The sequence below is a fragment of the Stegostoma tigrinum genome, chromosome 7 (genome assembly GCF_030684315.1).
Source record: "Stegostoma tigrinum isolate sSteTig4 chromosome 7, sSteTig4.hap1, whole genome shotgun sequence".
Lineage (NCBI taxonomy): Eukaryota > Metazoa > Chordata > Chondrichthyes > Orectolobiformes > Stegostomatidae > Stegostoma > Stegostoma tigrinum.
This window is the reverse complement of record NC_081360.1, coordinates 93,401,462-93,421,699: the sequence shown is the minus strand read 5'-3', so window position 1 is coordinate 93,421,699 and position 20,238 is coordinate 93,401,462. Positions and strand designations below refer to the sequence as shown.

General features: G+C 41.9%; 1 protein-coding gene across 3 annotated transcripts in view; it reads right to left on the bottom strand.

Annotated features, from left to right (window-relative positions):
- The window catches only part of LOC125453929 (contactin-associated protein-like 5), a 1,220,935-nt gene that overhangs the window by 640,106 nt on the left and 560,591 nt on the right, over positions 1-20,238 (bottom strand). For all 3 annotated transcript variants that reach the window (XM_048534087.2, XM_048534089.2, XM_048534090.2), the window contains one exon: positions 1,827-1,970. In XM_048534087.2, coding sequence (XP_048390044.1) covers positions 1,827-1,970 — 144 coding nt within the window. The remainder of the gene's footprint in view (positions 1-1,826; positions 1,971-20,238) is intronic.

Genomic DNA, 20,238 nt, shown 5'->3' with positions numbered 1-20,238 from the left:
ATGGCAACCGTGCATGACAAATGTAACTAACAGTCACAAAATCAAACATTGCTGATTAACATTTTAATGGGTGATCAATCATAATAATTAAATTCTGTTACAGCATGCGATCATGTATAGCTGAAATCTTTGGTGACTGACATCTGGTCATCAATCATGGTAGGGACTGTCTAAAGACATGGGAGTGAAAAGAAGATAAAACTGGTACAGAAGTGTGCAAGACTTAACAAGCAAATGACGGATTAATGGTGACAATCACTTACAGAATGAACAATTGCAACAGACTTACTCTTCACAGATGTGGAAATACAATCTGAATTTATGTAATGCATTTAAGGTGGTAAAAACATCCCATGGCATTTCACAGCAGTGTTATCAAATTTCACAATGAGCCACATTTAAAGATGATAGGAGAGTGCCATAAGTTTAGTCAAAAAGATAGATCATTAGGAGCACTGTGAAATCTGGCAAGAGAGAAGTGGTGAACTTTAGAATGAGAATTCCACATCTTGGGCTCTGGGCACCTTACAAGCGCATAGCACATAAGATCAATAGTGGACCAATCTTGGCATTGGTCAAGATTATGACGTTGGATAAATTCAGATGTCACTTATTAGCAGACAAAATTCATGAATTAGTCATACACAGTGAATAGACAAGCTGGAACGAAGATGTATGCATGTAGCATTGCCTTTGTCCTTCTGCCATGATGTACAGATGATTGATATATCCCTGTCATAAATATTGACACAAGGCTATCATTTGGAGCTGCTCGAATACATCATTTGCTTCAGTTTGAATGGCTTGCCCCGCTACTTAAGTGCAATTAAGGATTAATTACTTTTTCACCCATTTTGTGTTCAACAGAACATCAGGGAGTGAAAATTGTTTCCCATTTCAGCTATCATCAAGCTCTTCCATATCAGCTCTCGCATGAAGTTCAAGATTTTCAATAAAGTGTTGCCAAAACACTCCAACTGCAGGAGATATTTTTCCATGAAGTTCCAGGCTTTTACATCAAGCAACACTGAAGGAACACTAATGTGGTTAGGATGGCGTGTGGCTTGGAGATGGTGTTCCCATGTCCTCATCCTTCTCAGCTGAAGAGATCGCAGTTTTGGAAGGTGCTGCCAAAGGAGTCCGGACAAGTTGTGCAGTGCTTCATGCAAATTTTAGAGACTGCTGTCACTCTGCCCAGCAGTAAAATTTAATAAGGTCGTGGCCAGAACACCAGCGAGCTGACTGCTTTGTCCTGGATGGCATTGAGTTTCTTAAGCATTGTTGGAGCTGTACTCATCCAGGCAAGTGGGGAGCATTCCATCACACTCCTGACCTAGCCATTGATGCTGAAAAGTTTTTAGGGTTTAAGGAAGTAGTTTACTGACCCAAGAATTCTCAGTCTTTGATCTGCCCTTGCATTTATGTGGTAGGTCTAAGTGGCTTTGTCGTCAACGGTAAACCCCAGTAAATTGACAGTGGGGAATTTAGCAATGGTAATGCAACAAAACAACAAAAAGGACACAATCTGAATGATTTTTATTTTGTCTTTCAGGAGCACACTAAGATCATTATCCTAGAACAACTCAGCTTTTCCCAAGCATTAATAGAGTGGCTAAGTATAAAGACTCAATTATGTTGTATTTCTACGAATTAGTTAATTGGGATTATGCAAAATAAAATGTATCCGTTTTTCACCAAACTTGATCAATTAAACATCCAGCTATATCTGGTTTCACTATAATTAGCTCTGTTGGCCATACTTTTAATTTTTAATTGAATGTCACTGTTAAAAAGTTTCTCAGTTCTGCACTGAACAAGTAGCTTACCACAATGTGTATCTGAGGTTTGCGTCTCTTTGCCAGATCAATAATATTCACTCCATTGTAGTAGAGATTCTCAATGCAGCCATGAAAGTTCTTCCTCAGGAAAGTCACTGATTTGCCTGGAACTGGGATCCCTCCAAAGCTGAGCTTTGATAGACAAGAGAATGGATAAAGAGGTTACCACATTGTTCACTCATGATGAAGAAAAGATTTTAGAAAATGCTCTGGCAAGGAATCAAGATTTAGAAGAGTTCAAATCATTAGCAAACCTCTGTGCTATAAAGCATAATGATGTAAAGCAAACCTGTTCATGTATTTCAGTTGTACTATTGCAGTAAGTTTGCAAACCAAAGGCCATTCTGAAGCAATATGCTTAAATGGCCCTACTGAGACAGTACCAAACCAAAATCTACTTCAGCACTGCTTCAAAAATTCCATTTGTCTCTGAACATATAATGCTACAAACATGTTGGGTCACATAACATTAAGCAATCAATAGTAACAGCGACAAAGCTCATTTAGGTCTGCTTGTTCAGCAAGCCAACTGAAAATTCTGCATTCCCCCAATTCTGGTCTCCAGTTATATCCTTTAGGGAAGTGAACCTGCCGTCCTTAACAGGTTTAGCCTACACATGGATTCAGACCCACAGCAATGTGGTTGACTCCTGAAAGTAATTAGCAATGGATAATAAATGCTGGCCTACCCTGCAATCCCCAAGTTCCATGAACAAACCCTTTCTTCTTTTCCGACCCCCTTCCAAATGTGTTTGGACAATCAATGCTTTCATTCTTAAATGTGAAATTCACTCTTTAAATCTCTTCAGCGGTCTTGCCTTTTTTTTTGTAAAACCTACTTTTTAAAGAGACATTTAGCTTTAATCCCCACACATCAGATTTTGATTCATGATAATAAAATGTGAGGCTGGATGAACACAGCAGACCCAGCAGACCCAGCAGAGCTGATGAAGCTCTGATGAAGGGTCTAGGCCCGAAACGTCAGCTTTTGTGCTCCTGAGATGCTGCTTGGCCTGCTGTGTTCATCCAGCCTCACACTTTATTATCTTGGATTCTCCAGCATCTGTAGTTCCCATTATCACTGATACAGATTTTGCTTCATAATCTTTCCATGAAGCTTCCTGGGAAATTATACTGTGTTAAAGTCTTTACTCTCACCAACAGGTACACTAGGTTTTACAATCTCTAAAAGCATTGGCAATTCTGCTGTGACTAATTTTCCTATCGCCTGAAACCCTGGCTGAACTTGATGAGGAACTGGTTGTTATGCACGTGTTTTCTGGAAAATAAATGAGTGACTCATTTGGTTTCTACTACACTTGTGGACACGAATAATTCAACCAGTACATACTTAGAAATATACCTGCGTATGGATGTATCAAACTTGAAAGAAAGCTCCACCCCATCATAGCTGCACAATTGTGGCTATATGTTCTAAGTTAGTAGACTTTTATGTAAAAACTGCTGCAATAATGATAAAACATGAAACATAGAACAGTACAGCAATGGTTTAGGCCCTTTGGCTCATGAAGTTGTGCCAAACATGGCACCAAGTTAAACTAATGCACTCTGCTTGCCCATGGTCTATACCCTTCCACTCCTTTCTTAGTCATATGCTTACCTAAAAGACCCTTAAATACCCCTATTGCATCTGCCTCCACCACCACCTCTGGCAGCACATTCCAGGCACATACCACTCTCAGTGTGAAAAACCTGCCTCTCACATCTCCTTTGAACTTGCCCTCTCTTACCTTTAATACATGCCTTCTAGTATTAGACATTACAACTCTGGAAAACAGATTCTGACCATATATAATCCAGTAAACAAAACTATTTACAAATAATATCCTTAGGATGTGGTTAACACTGGTAAGATAGTATTTATTGGCTGTTTCATGTTGCTCTGAGGCTATTGAAACTGAACTATGTTATGTATGATTGAAATCATATGCAGGTAAGAGTGACCATCATTCAGCTTCCTTTCCTTTCCTAATCTTGAATTCCCCACCCATTGATTTTTCTTACTTCTCCTTTACTCCATCTTTTATTTCCAAGTTTTGCGTTTATCTCCTCTGGCTCTCATGAAACTCATGTTGTCTGCACTTCTCCCCGGCCCTACTCTGCTCCTGGGTTTTAACCTTAACAACCTATTGCATTCCAACATCAGAAGCTCTACCCGCTAGCATTATCTCTACCTACTCCAAAATTTAAGCAATCTTCCCTACATAAAGAAAAATGTTCAATTCAGCAATCCTTCACAATAATCCATTTCTTATAATGTGTTTATGATTAAAAGCTCAGAATGCATCATTTTCCAGCTATATATTTGTCTGTCTTGTGATCCCAGTATGAGACGCTGCATTCAGATCTACCCCTCACCATTATGTTTGTCAATGGCATCTTTGGTGAGTGGGGTCTGGTTTATTTACCTCTGATCAACCCTCGTTAACTTTCCTCATTCTCATGATGTAGTTGACCATTTTAGCTACTTCTAATATCTGTTCTTAGCTATGTACCTTTGTGACCCTTCTCTATGCTCAATCTATTCATGGTTGGGAACCAGTGGAGCCCAGTCAGACCACATGGATGGTTTCATAGAAAGACTATAAAGTCTATCTTTTTAGCTTTATTTCTTAATTTCCTAATTTATACACTCTATATCTATAATATACTGTAACTGTGTTTCTTCATTTTCTCTATTTTCTGTACCTAAGACTTGTACCTGGGTACTTGTACCGAAGATGGTGCCACGTGTTGGTGACACTGTGCACTTTTATGCAACTTGAGTACACATGACAATCAACCTAATTCTAATTAAAACGCCAATCTCCATGAGAACACAAATCCTCCAACAGATTTCCCCTACATCCTGATAAAATAACCCCGGGAATTCTGTACAATGATACCCTCTTTTTGGTATGCCAAAAGGTCCTCATTCCAAAGCACAGCATCAGGGCTTATATGCATGTTGATGACTCACACTGGTGCCTCCCTATTTACTTTCAAAGCTCTGGCTTGCACCTCCAATGGCTTTGTCTTGCACAAGTCAACATTTACTCAATAGTAACATAGAGGAAACTGAAACCATTCTTTTAGCTCCAATCAGCTCTATCCCCTTGCTCCCAAGAGCATTAACTTGAAATTTTATTTTGAAACACCAAAACAAAACTGTGGATGCTGGAAATCAGAAACAAAAACAGAAATTGCTAGAAATACTCAGCAAGTCTGGTAGAATCTGTAGAAAGAAAGCAGAGTTAACGTTTGGGGTCCAGTGATGGTTCTGAATTTATTTGAAATTCTTTTGAAATTTGATGGATGACAAAATTTAATGAAGCAATTTTAAACAGCATGTTAAAAGGGTAAAAAGATTTTAAACAAATGGAGATATGTTGGGAAGGCATTCCAGAGGTGTGAGGTAAGATATTTATAAGCATGGCTATGAAGAGTGATTGCAATCAGGAATGTATAAGAGGCTAGAATTAGGGCTGTGCAAAGATTTCAAAGAGTTGTAAGCTAAGATGTTGTGGCAAGTTCTAACAGATGACCATGACGATTCTTGAGTTCAGGCTTTTGATCTTTCTCAGCTTAACACAGAGAATAAAGAGATTTGGAAAGACAGAGAAGAATTTGGAGATTAGTTAGCAGTGAAATGATGAGTAAATGAGCGATAATTTCACAACAGTTGTTTGTTGTTTCACTTCAGATAGAATTTAGCTTGGGCATTTAGACTCGCCAATGTTGAGTTGTATCCCCACCTAGATCTGTCCTTTGAATGGCAATTTTCTTCCAAATGTGCTCTCATTCGCCACAACCATACAGATAATAATCTAGGCATACTTAACCTCAAAGTTGGATTTGCCTAATGTTCTTCCAGCTCATCTCCATGTTCTCATGTGAAAGAGCTTTTACTCAATCAAATTCCAATGAGCGTGCTCTTTGTTGTTGGGAGCTCCTTTCCAATAGCCATCGCCCCTCCATCCTTCTCTTCATTTTTAAAAGACTATTAAACTCTTGTCTCTTAACAAAATTAAATGCAAAAATTACATTTGCTTTCTTCCTTTTTGATGCCCATTTCAAATCTGTGAAGTGTTAGGAGATATCTTTGGATGTGTTCTTCTCTGCTCAAACCTCTTCACTTCCACAACATTAGCTTTCAAAAATGCCACTGGCTCAGTGTGTTTCTATAACTTATGGAATTAGAAAATGATACAGCACAGTAGGAGGCCATTTAGTCCATTGTGCATGTGATATTAGATTCATAGAATGATACAGCATAAAAACAGGGCCTTCATCCGACCATGTCTATGCCGACCAATAAACTAATGTCTTTTAGGTTCTTCCAAAAGCTAGTTTGCCCTGGCACTTTAAGAACTCAGTATTACCATTATGGAATGAATCCCAACTTCCTTGTTCGTTGCCAATGACCCTGAAATTTATTTACCCTTCAAGAACCCAATTCCTTTTACTGAGTCCAGTTCCACCACAGCTCCAGCTAGTTTTAGCTAACAGTATTTCAGTGTGCAAATACATTCAGTTGTTTTGCTAATCACCAAATCTTAGTCTTTTAGCTCTGTCATTAGGAAGTTTTTCACTCTTTATTGCAAGTAATTTTGAGCATTTCTAACAAATTGACTCTTTATCTTCTCTGATCTGAGCAGAACAACTCAGTTTTTTTTGGTCTCTCCACAAACCTGAACATCCCTCATCTCTGCTGTCAAATTAGCAAATCTTCGCTGAAACCCCTCAATGTCCTTGGTATCCTTTCTAAAGTGTGATGCTTTGTACACCTCAGCTGCCATACCACAGTTCATTTCACCTGTCAGTCAACATTCTCCTGAACGTTGTCATTATTCTCATGTTTTACTACCTTTTTAAGTTTCAAATCATCTGCAGATTTTGACACGATGCCTGACCTAAGACATTGGAATAATTTAAAAAGCAAATGTTTCCACAGATGATTCCTCAACAAAAGTCTACAGCCAGAAAACCACCTGGTTACCCATTACTCCCTGCTCTCTGTCTTTTGGCCAATTATAGATAGACCAAAGGTCCTTTAATTCCATAAGCATCATTTTTTCTAACAAGTCTATTATGGAGTACTTTGTCAAATATTATTTGAAATTCCATATTATACACCAACCCGATTATCCTCACAATTGTCTCACTCTACCTTTTATATCCTCTATCTCTGTTGACATGCTTTGTTTGTCTGATACAGGTTTATTCCTCACTTGGGTGCAACTCAGATGATTATTTTCGGATGTTCCTTAAGTCACTATGTTCTGTCATCCAAAAGCATTGTCCTCCAATTCAACCACCTCATGCATCCCTGATTTCCTTCACTGGTGGCCATAAATTCAGCTCACTGGACCCTCAGCTCCAGAATTCCTGCACTAAACCTCTCCATCTTTCTACATCTGTCCCCTCCTTTCCAACATCCAGTAAACTTATGTCTCAAACAAAGTGACTTGGAATAAAATCTTGGTAACACTCCTGTCAGCATCTGTGGCATTTACCGTGGCATGATGGTATATAAACGCAAGTTGCAGTTGTTGGGAGTTCTTTTCCAATAGCTATCCCCCCTCCATCTTTTTCCTGGTTTTCAAAACACTGTTAAACACTTGTCTCTTCAAATAGTTTTTAACTCAAATAAGTACATTTGCTTTCTTCCTTTTGATGCCCAATTCAAATCTGTGGAGCGTTACGAGATATCTTCTGATATGAAAATCAAAATCAAACTGCTGCTTCTACTTCTATAGTTTCTACAGCACCACAAAGTAACATCAAATAAGTTCCTCACTCTAAGGTGTGCACAAAAAAATAGAATAGCCAGGGGTGTATAGAACTTGACAAGATGATTGAATTTGGACATAAGAAATTAAAACCTTGTCTCTCAATACATCACAAAACGTGATTTCACTGTGCACACTCCCTGTCAATGCTTCATGAATTAATTTACGCAGAATCATATCATCCACTTTCACACTTTCAGCTATTCAATTCAACTATATATTTGAGTTTTATGGAACCCAGAAGAAATATTTAAATGACTCGGATCTAAAACAAATAACTTCATTATATTTCAATAAACTTGTCAAAATAAATCAACATCATGTGTGGTGGCTTTTTCGTATATATATGCACAAGATAAAAAATGTGTGCAGGTACAAATATTGTCAGCCTTATTAAAGATGTCTGTGGGAGCAAATTAATCATTTTAATCTCAGTGTCTTGACATGCTGAATTTACATTTAGTTTCTCTCTACTTTTGTAATTATTCCACATTAATGGAGCCTATAATTGTTAGTTATCTTTGTCATTCTAAATCACTTCAATATGTGCATCAGAAAAATAATGGAACAGCTTCTCAGCCATTCAGTTCCTCCATTTGATGAGATCATTTCTGATCTGAATGTCAACTCTGCTTAACTATCCTTGATTCATATCCCTCATCATCTTATCCCACAAGACATTATTCACCATATTTCTGAAAGTTTCCAAATGACCTAGCATCTACAGCCTTTAAAAGATAGAGTTCTTTTCTGTTCCCTTTATGTGAAAGAAAGTATCCTGAATAATCTAAGATTACACTTCCTTGCTGGAGGAAATAGTTTCTCTCTGTCAACATTGTAGAATCCTTTTATTTTACTTTCGTTTTAACCATTAGGACTATATCAACACTCGATCTTCTAAGCTCAAGTGAATAACAGCCAAGTTTATGCAAACTGTTCTTATAATCCAAACCATTGAGGACACTGGATCTATACTTGATGGGGTTTAGAAGGATATGGGGGGATCTAATTGAAGCTTACAGAATAGTGAATGGCCTGGACGGAGTGGATGTTGAGAAGATGATTCCATTGGTAGGAGAGACCGGGGCCTGAGGGTAGAGCCTTAGAGTAAGGGGACGACCTTTTAAAACACAGAACAGTACAGGCCCTTCAGCCAACGATGTTGTGCCAACCTATTATCCTAATCTAGGATCAAACTACCTTGCATACCCTTCATTTTACTGTCATTCATGTTCCTATCCAAGAGTGAGAGACAAGGAGAAATTTGTGCAGCCAGGGGGTGTTGAATCGATGGAATTTATTGTCACAGAAGGCTGGGGAAGCCAGGTCATGGAGTACATATAGGATGGAGTTAGGATCAGTTCTTGATTATCAAAGGGATCAAGGGTTATGGGGAGAAAATGGGAGAATGGGTTTGAGGACCCACAGCCTCCAACCTCATTGTTCCCCAGCCCCGCACGGCCCATTTCTATCTCCTTCCCAAAATCCACAAACCTGCCTGCCCTGGTCGACACATCGTCTCAGCCTGCTCCTGCCACACCGAACTCATCTCCACGTGTCTGGACTCCATTTTCTCCCCTTTGGTCCAGGAACTCCCCACCTACGTCCGTGACACCACCCACGCACTCCACCTCCTCCAGGACTTCCAATTCCCTGGCCCCCAACACCTCATTTTCACCATGGATGCCCAGTCCCTATACACCTGCATTCCGCATTCAGATGGCCTCAAGGCCCTCTGCTTCTTCCTGTGCCGCAGGCCCGACCAGTCCCCCTCCACCGACACCCTCATCCGCCTAGCCGAACTTGTCCTCACCGTCAACAACTTCTCTTTCGATTCCTCCCACTTCCTACAGACTAAGGGGGTGGCCATGGGCACCCGCATGGGCCGCAGCTATGCCTGCCTCTTTGTAGGTTACGTGGAACAGTCCCTCTTTCGCACCAACACAGGCTCCAAACCCCACCTCTTCCTCCGTTACATTGATGACTGTATTGGCGTTGCCTCTTGCTCCCCAGAGGAGCTCGAACAGTTCATCCACTTTACCAACACCTTCCACCCCAACCTTCAGTTCACCTGGGCCATCTCCAGCACATCCCTCACCTTCCTGGATCTCTCAGTCTCCATCTCAGGCAACCAGCTTGCAACTGATGTCCATTTCAAGCCCACCGACTCCCACAGCTACCTAGAATACACCTCCTCCCACCCAACCTCCTGCAAAAATTACATCCCCTATTCCCGATTCCTCCGCCTCCGCCGCATCTGCTCCCACGATGAGGCATTCCACTCCCGCTCATCCCAGATGTCCAAGTTCTTCAAGGACCGCAACTTTCCCCCCACAGTGGTCGAGAACGCCCTTGACCGCGTCTCCCGCGTTTCCCGCAACACATCCCTCACACCCCGCCCCCGCCACAACCGCCCAAAGAGGGTCCCCCTCATTCTCACACACCACCCCACCAACCTCCGGATACAACGCATCATCCTCCGACACTTCCACCATCTACAATCCGACCCCACCACCCAAGGCATTTTTCCATCCCCACCCCTGTCTGCTTTCCGGAGAGACCACTCTCTCCGTGACTCCCTTGTTCGCTCCACACTGCCCTCCAACCCCACCACACCCGGCACCTTCCCCTGCAACCGCAGGAAATGCTACATTTGCCCCCACACCTCCTCCCTCACCCCTATCCCAGGCCCCAAGATGACATTCCACATTAAGCACAGGTTCACCTGCACATCTGCCAACGTGGTATATTGCATCCACTGTACCCGGTGTGGCTTCCTCTACATTGGGGAAACCAAGCGGAGGCTAGGAGACCGCTTTGCAGAACACCTCCGCTCGGTTCGCAATAAACAACTGCACCTCCCAGTCGCAAACCATTTCCACTCCCCCTCCCGTTCTTTAGATGACATGCCCATCATGGGCCTCCTGCACTGCCACAATGATGCCACCCGAAGGTTGCAGGAACAGCAACTCATATTCCGCTTGGGAACCCTGCAGCCCAATGGTATCAATGTGGACTTCACCAGTTTCAAAATCTCCCCTTCCCCCACCGCATCCCAAAACCAGCCCAGTTCGTCCCCTCCCCCCACTGCACCACACAACCAGCCCAGTTCTTCCCCTCCACCCACAGCATCCCACAACCAGTCCAACCTGTCTCTGCCTCCCTAACCTGTTCTTCCTCTCACCCATCCCTTCTGCCCACCCCAAGCCGCACCTCCATCTCCTACATACTAACCTCATCCCACCTCCTTGACCTGTCCGTCTTCCCTGGACTGACCTATCCCCTCCCTACCTCGCCACCTATATTCTCTCCACCTATCTTCTTTCTCTCCATCTTCGGTCCGCCTCCCCCCCTCTCCCTATTTATTCCAGAACCCTCACCCCATCCCCCTCTCTGATGAAGGGTCTAGGCCCAAAACTTCGGCTTTTGTGCTCCTGAGATGCTGCTGCGCCTGCTGTGTTCATCCAGCCTCACATTTTATTATATTGAGGAACTTATCAGCTATGATTGAATATCAGATCAGACTTGATGGGACGAATGGCCTAATTTCTGCTCCTATGTCTTATGGTCTTATGGTCATTCAGTTCTTGTATCATTCTGTATCTCTCCAAAGAAAATAAACTGTGCTACAGTTATAATAACCACATTAGAACGGAATGTAATAAGATGACGCCTCAGCAAGCCTCTGTTCAGCTATGGCATAACTCACAGCCATTTGTACTCCAGCCCCTTGAGAAAAGGACCAAAATTTCACGAAATTTCCAGTGATTAAGCACTTCAACTCTTAATTCTGTGTGAGACATGTGTAGATCCTTGCTTTTATTGTTTTAAGACATTAACTTTGAATGAACCAAAGAAGTTCGTAGAACCATAGGGTTGTACAGTGGCTCAGTGGTGAGCACTGCTGAGTAGCGTTCTATATAACAAGGGTTTGGATAGAAAATATAGCACAGGCCTTATCTCCCCATTTGGATGGAGGCACTAGATTTCATGACACATTTTGAAAGAACTGCATGGGAATCTCCAAACATTACCCTCAGCATTTAACCCTTGATCAATACACCGGAACAGGTAAACAGCGTTGACTAAACATGGAGGAGGTTAAACACTTGGCCGAGGAAGAAACAGCTGCTGTAAGTTAAAGAGGTTAAGTTGATGCCATTCAGAATGGACCTGAACTATCTCGGTTCTCACAATGTTTGGGCAATTTTGAGAAATCACTGGTGATATTGATTGAGGGGTTGATGAACAGTCCATTCAAAGCCAAGCATCTAAGTAGGCACCCAGATACAGAGGAGAGGGAGATACTGTGAATATAGAGTCACAGAGTCATACTACATGGAAACAGCCCTTTTGGTCTGGGATTTAAACTTTATTTTCAGTTCAGAGTGATAATCAGCACAACTTGCACTCCTGATGCCTGTTTAACATAGAAAAACATCTCAACTTTTTGTCGAGGCATAGGCAAATCAATGCAGTGGGGGAATGATAAAGAGCTTCTGTGGTGAATTTAGATATATTTTTAAAAGGGAGCTAAGAAGGTGGAGATGGAAGGAATTCCAAATCCTGGAGGGTGGACAGTAAATCGTGGTATAAGTGGTTTAGTTTGGCTTAAAAGACCAACGAATAAGGGCATAAAGAGCTGCCAGGAGAGTACAGCTGAAGCTTTAAATGATTTGTCATGGAGGAGTATTAATAGATGGGGAGAGGCAGGAACAGAGTTGGATGATATTGTAACATTATTATCGTAAAAAAACTATCAAAATCTCCAGGCAGAAATGATCAATGGCATCCATGGTAAAGGCCAAATCGGTAGACAGGAGAGGCTTATTTTATCTTTTCCAGTTATGCCCATCAGTGCTCAACTAGGAATGTCTGTGTCCTCTCGGGATTGTCAGATGTGGAACAGGTGGGATTGAAATAATACAGGATGATTTATCTGCTGGCTTTGCATCTTTCCTTGATAGAAATTGGGGAGCAGAGGGAAGTTGAAGGAAAGGAAATTCTATTTGGTATTTCTCAAATTGTCACAACACGAATGAATATTTTGGTGTGAATTGAAAGCATGGACATGACCTTGCACACAAGTTGTACTCCCAATGGCATGACACAGCATTACCTCATTTATAGAACAAACAGGGCCTTTTTCTTCCCATTAAGATAACCATGCTTACAGAAGAAGAAAGTTGAATGTTGTAGCTACAGCAGAAAATCTCAAGGACCACAATCACCGTACATTCTAGAGTTAAGTATCATTGCTATACTCCAAGCTTTCGACTGTAAACTGTAATTGTCTTCTGTATATTTAGCATTTATGATGCTAATTGTCTATGTCTGTAAACAAATTAAATTATTTGAAACTTTCCCTTCACAATTTAAGGAAAAAAACACCATTAAGCTGATCAGTTTTATTTCATTTGCTCAATTTAAAGGTGGAATTACAGTTTAATTACAGCAAAGACTTCCATTATTATGAAACCATAGATTCAGTATTTAGAAAGAGACTCAGCTGGCTACCTGCACTCTGGCAAGAACAATCAATCAATGAAAATACTTTGACTCTTAGAACTGTGAATAAATTTGTTTTCTATGTTCATACTATATCAAGTGTCAGTAAGTCTGTTCACTGTATCGTGCAGATATGCTATGATAGCTAACTTTCCTGACTTCCAAAGGTTCTTTTCAACTTGCAGTGAACAAAGATTTAAAAGCATGGAACATGCATACATATTGCATCTTTACAACTTCAGGAAGACTCAAAATGTTTGTGAAGTGCACTTGCTGATGCTATGGAAGAAATAACGTAGATTTGCTGACAAATGGGATGAGCGTTCTCCTTCATGTTCAAGTAACAGCCATCCTGTAGTATTATGTACCACTTTACTTTCCAGGTAAACCCAATCCCACTGGCTTGAAAGACACACTATTTCTCACCTTTAAAACAGCAGTAGGTTCCAGCAATAGTACTGAAGATTCATGCTCCAGAACTTGCCATTCCCTTCGCCAAGCTGTTCCAGAATAGCTACAACACCAACATTTGCTCGGCAGTGTGGGAAATTGCCGAGGTATGTTCTGCACACAAAAGACAGAACAAAACTAATGTGGACAATTACCACCCCATCAGTCTACTCTCGATCATCAGCAAAGTGATGGAAGTTATCATCAATAGCACTATAGAGCTGCAACTGCTCAGCAACAAACTGTTCAGCAATGCCAGAGTCACTCAGTATCTGACCTCATTACAGCATTGGTTCAAACATAGATAAATGAGGTGAACACCAGGGGATGAGGTGAGAAAGATTCACCTTGACAAGCAGAAGGCTACATTTGACCACAAATGGCATCAAGGAACACTAACAAAACTGGGAGTCAATGAGAATCAGGGAGAAACTCTTTGCTGGAAATGAGAAAAAAAAACTGCAGATGCTGGAATCCAAGGCAGACAAACAAGAAGCTGGAAAAACTCAATAAGTCAGGCAGCATGGAGGAGGAGAAGTCAATGTTTCAGGTATTACCCTTCCTCAGGATTGGATGTGGGGGTAGGGGGAGCTGCTGTCTCTGCTGATTGCAAGATGGGTATACTTGTTAAAAGTCAGTCATGTCAGATTCAGGACATCTCTCCAGTTTGTCAGGTGTAGTGCCTTAGGCCCAACTATCTTCAGTTGTTCCATCAAACCATCCCCTCCATCATAGCATCAGTGGTCGGAATGTTCACCAATAATGACACAATATTTATGAATCCTCAGACACAGATGCAGCTTCTGTCCAAATGCAAGTAGGACCTTGACAATGTCCAGTTTTGGGCTGACAAGTGGAAAGTAATTCTTGCATCACACAAAAACGATTGCCTCTTGGTATTCAATGGCATTGCAACAAGTGCATCATCCATTAACAATATCCTGAGGTTACTGTAGCGCAGAAACATATTGGCTACAAGAGCAGGTCACAGCCTTAGAATCCTGCAATGAGTAACTCATTTCCTGACTTCCCAAAATCTGCCCACAGGTTGCAAGGCACAAGTCAGGATTGTAATGGAATATTTCCCACTTACCAGAATGGGTGCAGCTCCAACAACACTCTAAAAAGCTTGACATCATCCAGGACGAAGTGGCCTACTTGACTGGCACCACATCTGCAAACATTCACTGCCTCCACCATCAGTGTGTACTCTCTACAAAGTGTACTTGCAGAACTTCACCAAAGCTCCCCAGATAGCACCTTCTGAAATTGCAACCACTTCTATCTAGAAGGGCAAGGGCAGCTGATACATGGAAACAACACCACCTGCAAGTTCCCCTCCAAGCCACTTACCAAGATAACAAAGTGTGGGGCTGGGTGGACATAGCAGGCCAAGCAGCATCTTAAGAGCACAAAAGCTGATGTTTTGGGCCTAGACCCTTCATTAGAAAAGGGTGATGGGGAGAGGATTGTGAAGTAAATAGGGAGAGAGGGGGAGGCGGACTAATGATGGACAGAGGAGAAGATATGTGGAGAGGAGAGTACAGGTGGGGAGGTAGGGACGGTTAGGTCAGTCTGGGGAGGACGGACAGGTCAAGGGGGTGGGATGAGGTTAGTAGATAGGAAATGGAGGTGCAGTTTGAGGTGGGAGAAGGGGATAGGTGAGAGGAAGAACAGGTTAGGGAGGCGGGGACAAGCTGGGCTGGTTTTCTGATGCAGTGGTGGGAGGGGAGATTTTGAAGCTGGTGAAATCCACATTGATACCATTGGGCTGCAGGGTTCCCAAGCGGAATATGAGTTGCTGTTCCTGCAACCTTCGGGTGGCATCATTATGGCACTGCAGGAGTGAGCATGTCGTCTAAGGAATGGGAGGGGGAGTTGAAATGGTTCGCGACTGGGAGGTGCAGTTGTTTACTGCAAACCGAGCGTAGGTGTTCTGTAAAGTGGTCCCCAAGCCTCTGCTTGGTTTCCTCAATGTAGAGGAAGCCACACCGGGGACAGCTCTGCCCTAAATTCAGCCATAGAGGTCAGTGGAAATGTTTTAGAGGCAATCTCACAGCAGCCCTGAAGACTCTGCTGAGTCAGAATAGCCCCTTTCTTGTGACCAATCCAAATGGGAAAAGTTCATTCTGGAGGGTAACAAATGTATTGACAGACTTCACTGGGAACTTGCAGAGGTGAAGTAATTGAACGGGATGGAAAAACCTCCAAACAGCACCATCTCCTCAACCCTTCAATCATCACCTGCCCCACATATTTCAGCCATCTCAGAATCCACTCTGTCTGAACGGGAGCAAAGTCATCCTCAATCCTGAGTGCCTACCTTGGAAGGAGAGCGTTTAATTACAATGATCATTTACTCAAATTATAACACTGGATATGCAATATTTTACTTTCTTTTAACATGATAAGGGCATCGCTGGCTGGGCAGCATTTATTGCCCATCCCTAATTGCCCAGAGGGCCACGAATAGTTAACCATATTGCTGTGGGTCTGGAGTCACATGTAGGGCAGACCAGGTAAGGATGGCACTTTCCTTCCCTGAACCAGCAATCGACAATAGACTCATGATCATCATTAGATTCTCATTTCCAGATTTTTTTCCGCATCTGTTATAGTGGGACTCGTACTCAGGTTCCCAGAACATTATCTGGGTCTCTGGATTAACAGTTCAGCGATAACACCATGAGGCCATCACCTCTCCGCATTGTACCTTATTGATTTAAGGGGCAAATCACCTGCATTTTGCCATATTGTCAGTCGCTCTTTAAAGTTGTAACTTCTTAGGAAAAGATACAGCTGAGGCTTATCATAAGTCAAGGAGAAGTCAAAACAAAAGTCAAATCAACATTGGCTTCAGTAGAGTGCAGGCAGTAGAGAAATTACCCACATCAAAGCAGCATTCTTAAAATGCAACAAAAGGAGAAAAAGCTGCATTCAGATAGTACCTTTCATGAACTCATAGCAATACTTCAGAACACATCAAGTACTTTTGAAGCATAGTCACAGGTCATCTTATTGAATAGCAGAGCATGCTCAAGGGGGTTGAATGGCCTACTCCTGGCTCCTGATTTTCATGTGGGAAATGTGGCAGTTAATTTGTGCATTTAAGCTTCCACAATTTTTGTTTTTGTTTTATATTCACTTGTGGGAGGTGGCATCACTGGCTGGTCAACATTCATTGCTCATCCCTTCTTGCCCTTGAGAAGGTGGTGGTGAGCTGCCTTCTTGAATTGCCGCAGTCCACCTGCAGTAGGTTGACCCACAATGCCTTTAGCGAGGGAATTCCACGCTCTGGAATTGGGTAAAATGGCAGCGAATGAACAGTATTACATTTCCAAGTCAGGATGTTGAGTGACTTGGAAGGGAAATTGCTGGTAGTGGTGTCCTCCCATGCTTCTGCTGCCCATGCCATTCTCGATGGAACTGGTTATGGGTTTGGGATGTGTTGCCTATGGATCTTTGGTGAATTTCTGCAGTGCATCTTGTAAATAGTGCATACTGCTGCGACTGACCATTGCTGGTGGAGGGGTGGATGCTTATGGATGTGGTGCCAATAAAGTGAGCTGCTTTTTCATGGATGGTGTCAAGTTTGTTGAGTGATGTTGGAGATGTACCGATCAAGCCAAGTTGGAATAGTCACACTTCTGACTTGTGTTTTGTAGAAGGTACACAGGCTTTGCAAAGTCACAAGCTGAGTTACCCGTTGCAGTATTCCGAGCTTCTGACCAGCTCTTGTATCTTTCCGCTAGACGCTATTGAGTTTCTGGTCAATGGTAACCCAAAGATGTTGTTGATGGGATCTTGAGTAGTAGTAACACCATTAAAAGTCAAGGGGCAGTGGTTAGATGGTACCTTTTGGAGATGGTCATTGCCTGGCATTTGCGTGGCACGAATGTGACCTACCACTTTTCAACCCAAGACTGAATACCAAACAGATCATGTTGCATTTTGATAATGACCTTTTTTTTTAATAGTAATGTGATGTTGGGTTAGGTACATTATTGCCTAATATTCTTGTGTTCATCTTTGAAGCTGCAATGAACATCCCCCCAAAATGGGAGACAGAGCCTTGCTTTGACACCTCATACAAACTGTGGTATCTCTGATAGCGCAGTAATCCCTCATTATCTGGGCTGGACTGTGAACCTAGACTGGTCATGCACAAGTCCTGGAACGGGATTCAAACATCCAACTTTCTGCCTTGAGGGTCTGAATGTTAACTAAAGAAATCTAAAGGAGAAGAAGGGGTGACAGGAGGAAGAGTAATGAAAGAGCTTCACAAAATAATTGTAATATCTTGGACTTGCCAATGGACAACATTTTCTGCATTTTAAAAATAGTTTTATTCGGAGCTATAAATCTGCTTTATTTTTTCCTGGAGTAATCAATACTTTTAATGACTCCATACTGAACAGCATTAAAATACATACCTAAGAGATGGAATATGAACCTTCACAAAGTACAATTATAGTCAGTCCACAGAATATTATACCACTGCGAGGATTTGTTTTTCCTCTGTCCCATTAAATATCTCGCAATTGTAGGTTTTAGAGGCCAAAAGTAATTAGACACAGAAAACAGTTAATTACTTTTCTTTCTACACTCAACGCACATGTAATTTTTAACCATGGCTTTGTGAAAAGCTCAAGTGTTTTCTACAGCAATAGCGCAAACATCACCATTACAAAGATGTAAAATATTGTTGAAATCCCCACTGACCGTAAAGTTGTCATTTTAGTTTTGCACACACCTTTTGTGTCATGCCAATAGCAAATGACATACATAACCTTCTGAAATGGCTTAACAAGCCACTCAGTAGAATCAATTGCTATGAAGTCTCAGCTAAAAAATGAAAGTAGACAGATCAGCAGGCATCGAACTAAGCACCAGAAAAAAACAACAGCAGAAATAGCCCTGTCGATGTTGCAAAGTCCCTCTTCCTAACATCCAGGAGCTAGTGCCAAAATTGAGAGAGCTGTCTCACACACTCCTCAAGCAACAGCCTGACATAATCATGCTCACAGAATCATTGCTTCTCAGTAGCAGCAATGTGCACTACCAACAAGATGCACTGCAGAAATTCACTGAAGGTCATTCGACAGCTCCTTCCAAACCCACAACCATTTCCGTCAAGGGCAGAGGACAAGGGCAGCAGATACATGAGATCACCATTCCATGGTCCTTTCCAAGCCACTCACCATCCTGACTTTGAAACATATTGCTATTCCTTCACTGTCGCTGGGTCAAAATCCTGGAATTCCCTCACTACAGGCATCATATGTCAACTGGATGCAGATTGCAGCAGTTCAAGAAGACAGCTCACTGTCACCTTCCCAAGGGCAACTATGGGCTAAGCAATAAATGCTGGCCATTGAACAATGTCCCTGTGCCATAAATGAATTGTAAAAATGCTCAGGAAGGAAATACCTCAGCTCAGAACCCAGTGAGGCAGATGAAGCACAGCTAGTAATAATGCATGATGGTCATCACGGCTCAACAGTTAGCTACAGGTACAGTTTTTGAGGGGTCATAGGAGGTTACAAAAATAAGGAGGTTTCTATTTAACTCAAATGCAGCCATTGGCAAAACCAACATTCATTGACTTGAGAAGCTTTCTTGAATACGCCCAACTGTCTTGTTAAACCTTTTCAGAGAGGAAGATACAACCATGTTACTGTGGGTCTGGAGTCACATGTTGTGATGGCAGTTTCCTTCCCGAAAGGACATCTAGTGAACTAAATGTTTTTTTGCTGATAGTCAACAATAGATTCATAGTCATCACTGGACTCTTAATTCCATATCTTTGTTGAAATCAAATTCATATTCCTGGATTTGAACCTGGGTCTAAAGTTTTGAATAGAAGGCTCTTATTTGCTACTTTCCAGAATCCATCAAATTTTGGAAAATTACAACAATGCATTTGCAACCTCAGGAGTTATCTTTAAGGCCCGAGGATGAAATCCATTATCAGCCCACTGCTCCATCAGTTTGCTCAAAACTGCTTTTTTATTTTCACCAAGTCCTCTTACATTCCACATCCTGATTTGCACCAAACAGAGGTTAGAGGATTAAGGAGCAAATTGTAGAACTTAAGGCCCAAAGCAGCTGATGACATAGTCACCAATGGTGCAGCTATTAAAACCGAGGAAACTCAAGAGACCAGAGATTGGGGTGTGCCGTAAATGGAATGGCTTTGGCATTCAAAGACAAAGGCAGAAATTTTAAAATCGTGCTATTGCTTAATGAGAACAATGTAAATAGAAATTAGTGGAATGATTCTGAATGGGAGGTACAGTGGGCGTAATCTATGTTAAGACCACAAATCGGTACGTAAATGGCATTGATATTCCTGGAAAGTTCTTTGAATCATTTAGCCGCCATAGGAGCTCTCATGCCTCAAAGTCATACAACAACATATTGACTGTATCAAGAGCAAGGAACCAGAATTATGTCCTTCCTAATAAGAGATTTTCTACTAAACCCATAATTTCTTAGAGCAGGTAAACAGGTAAACCGAAACACAAAAAAAGTACAACTTTACTCTCAGGTGTCACCATTCAAGGCACAGTTAGATCTTGTCATTGGAAAATAGTAGTTAACAGTTCCTAAGCTCTGTGTACCTCTGACCCTTCGGCCAGTGCAATTGA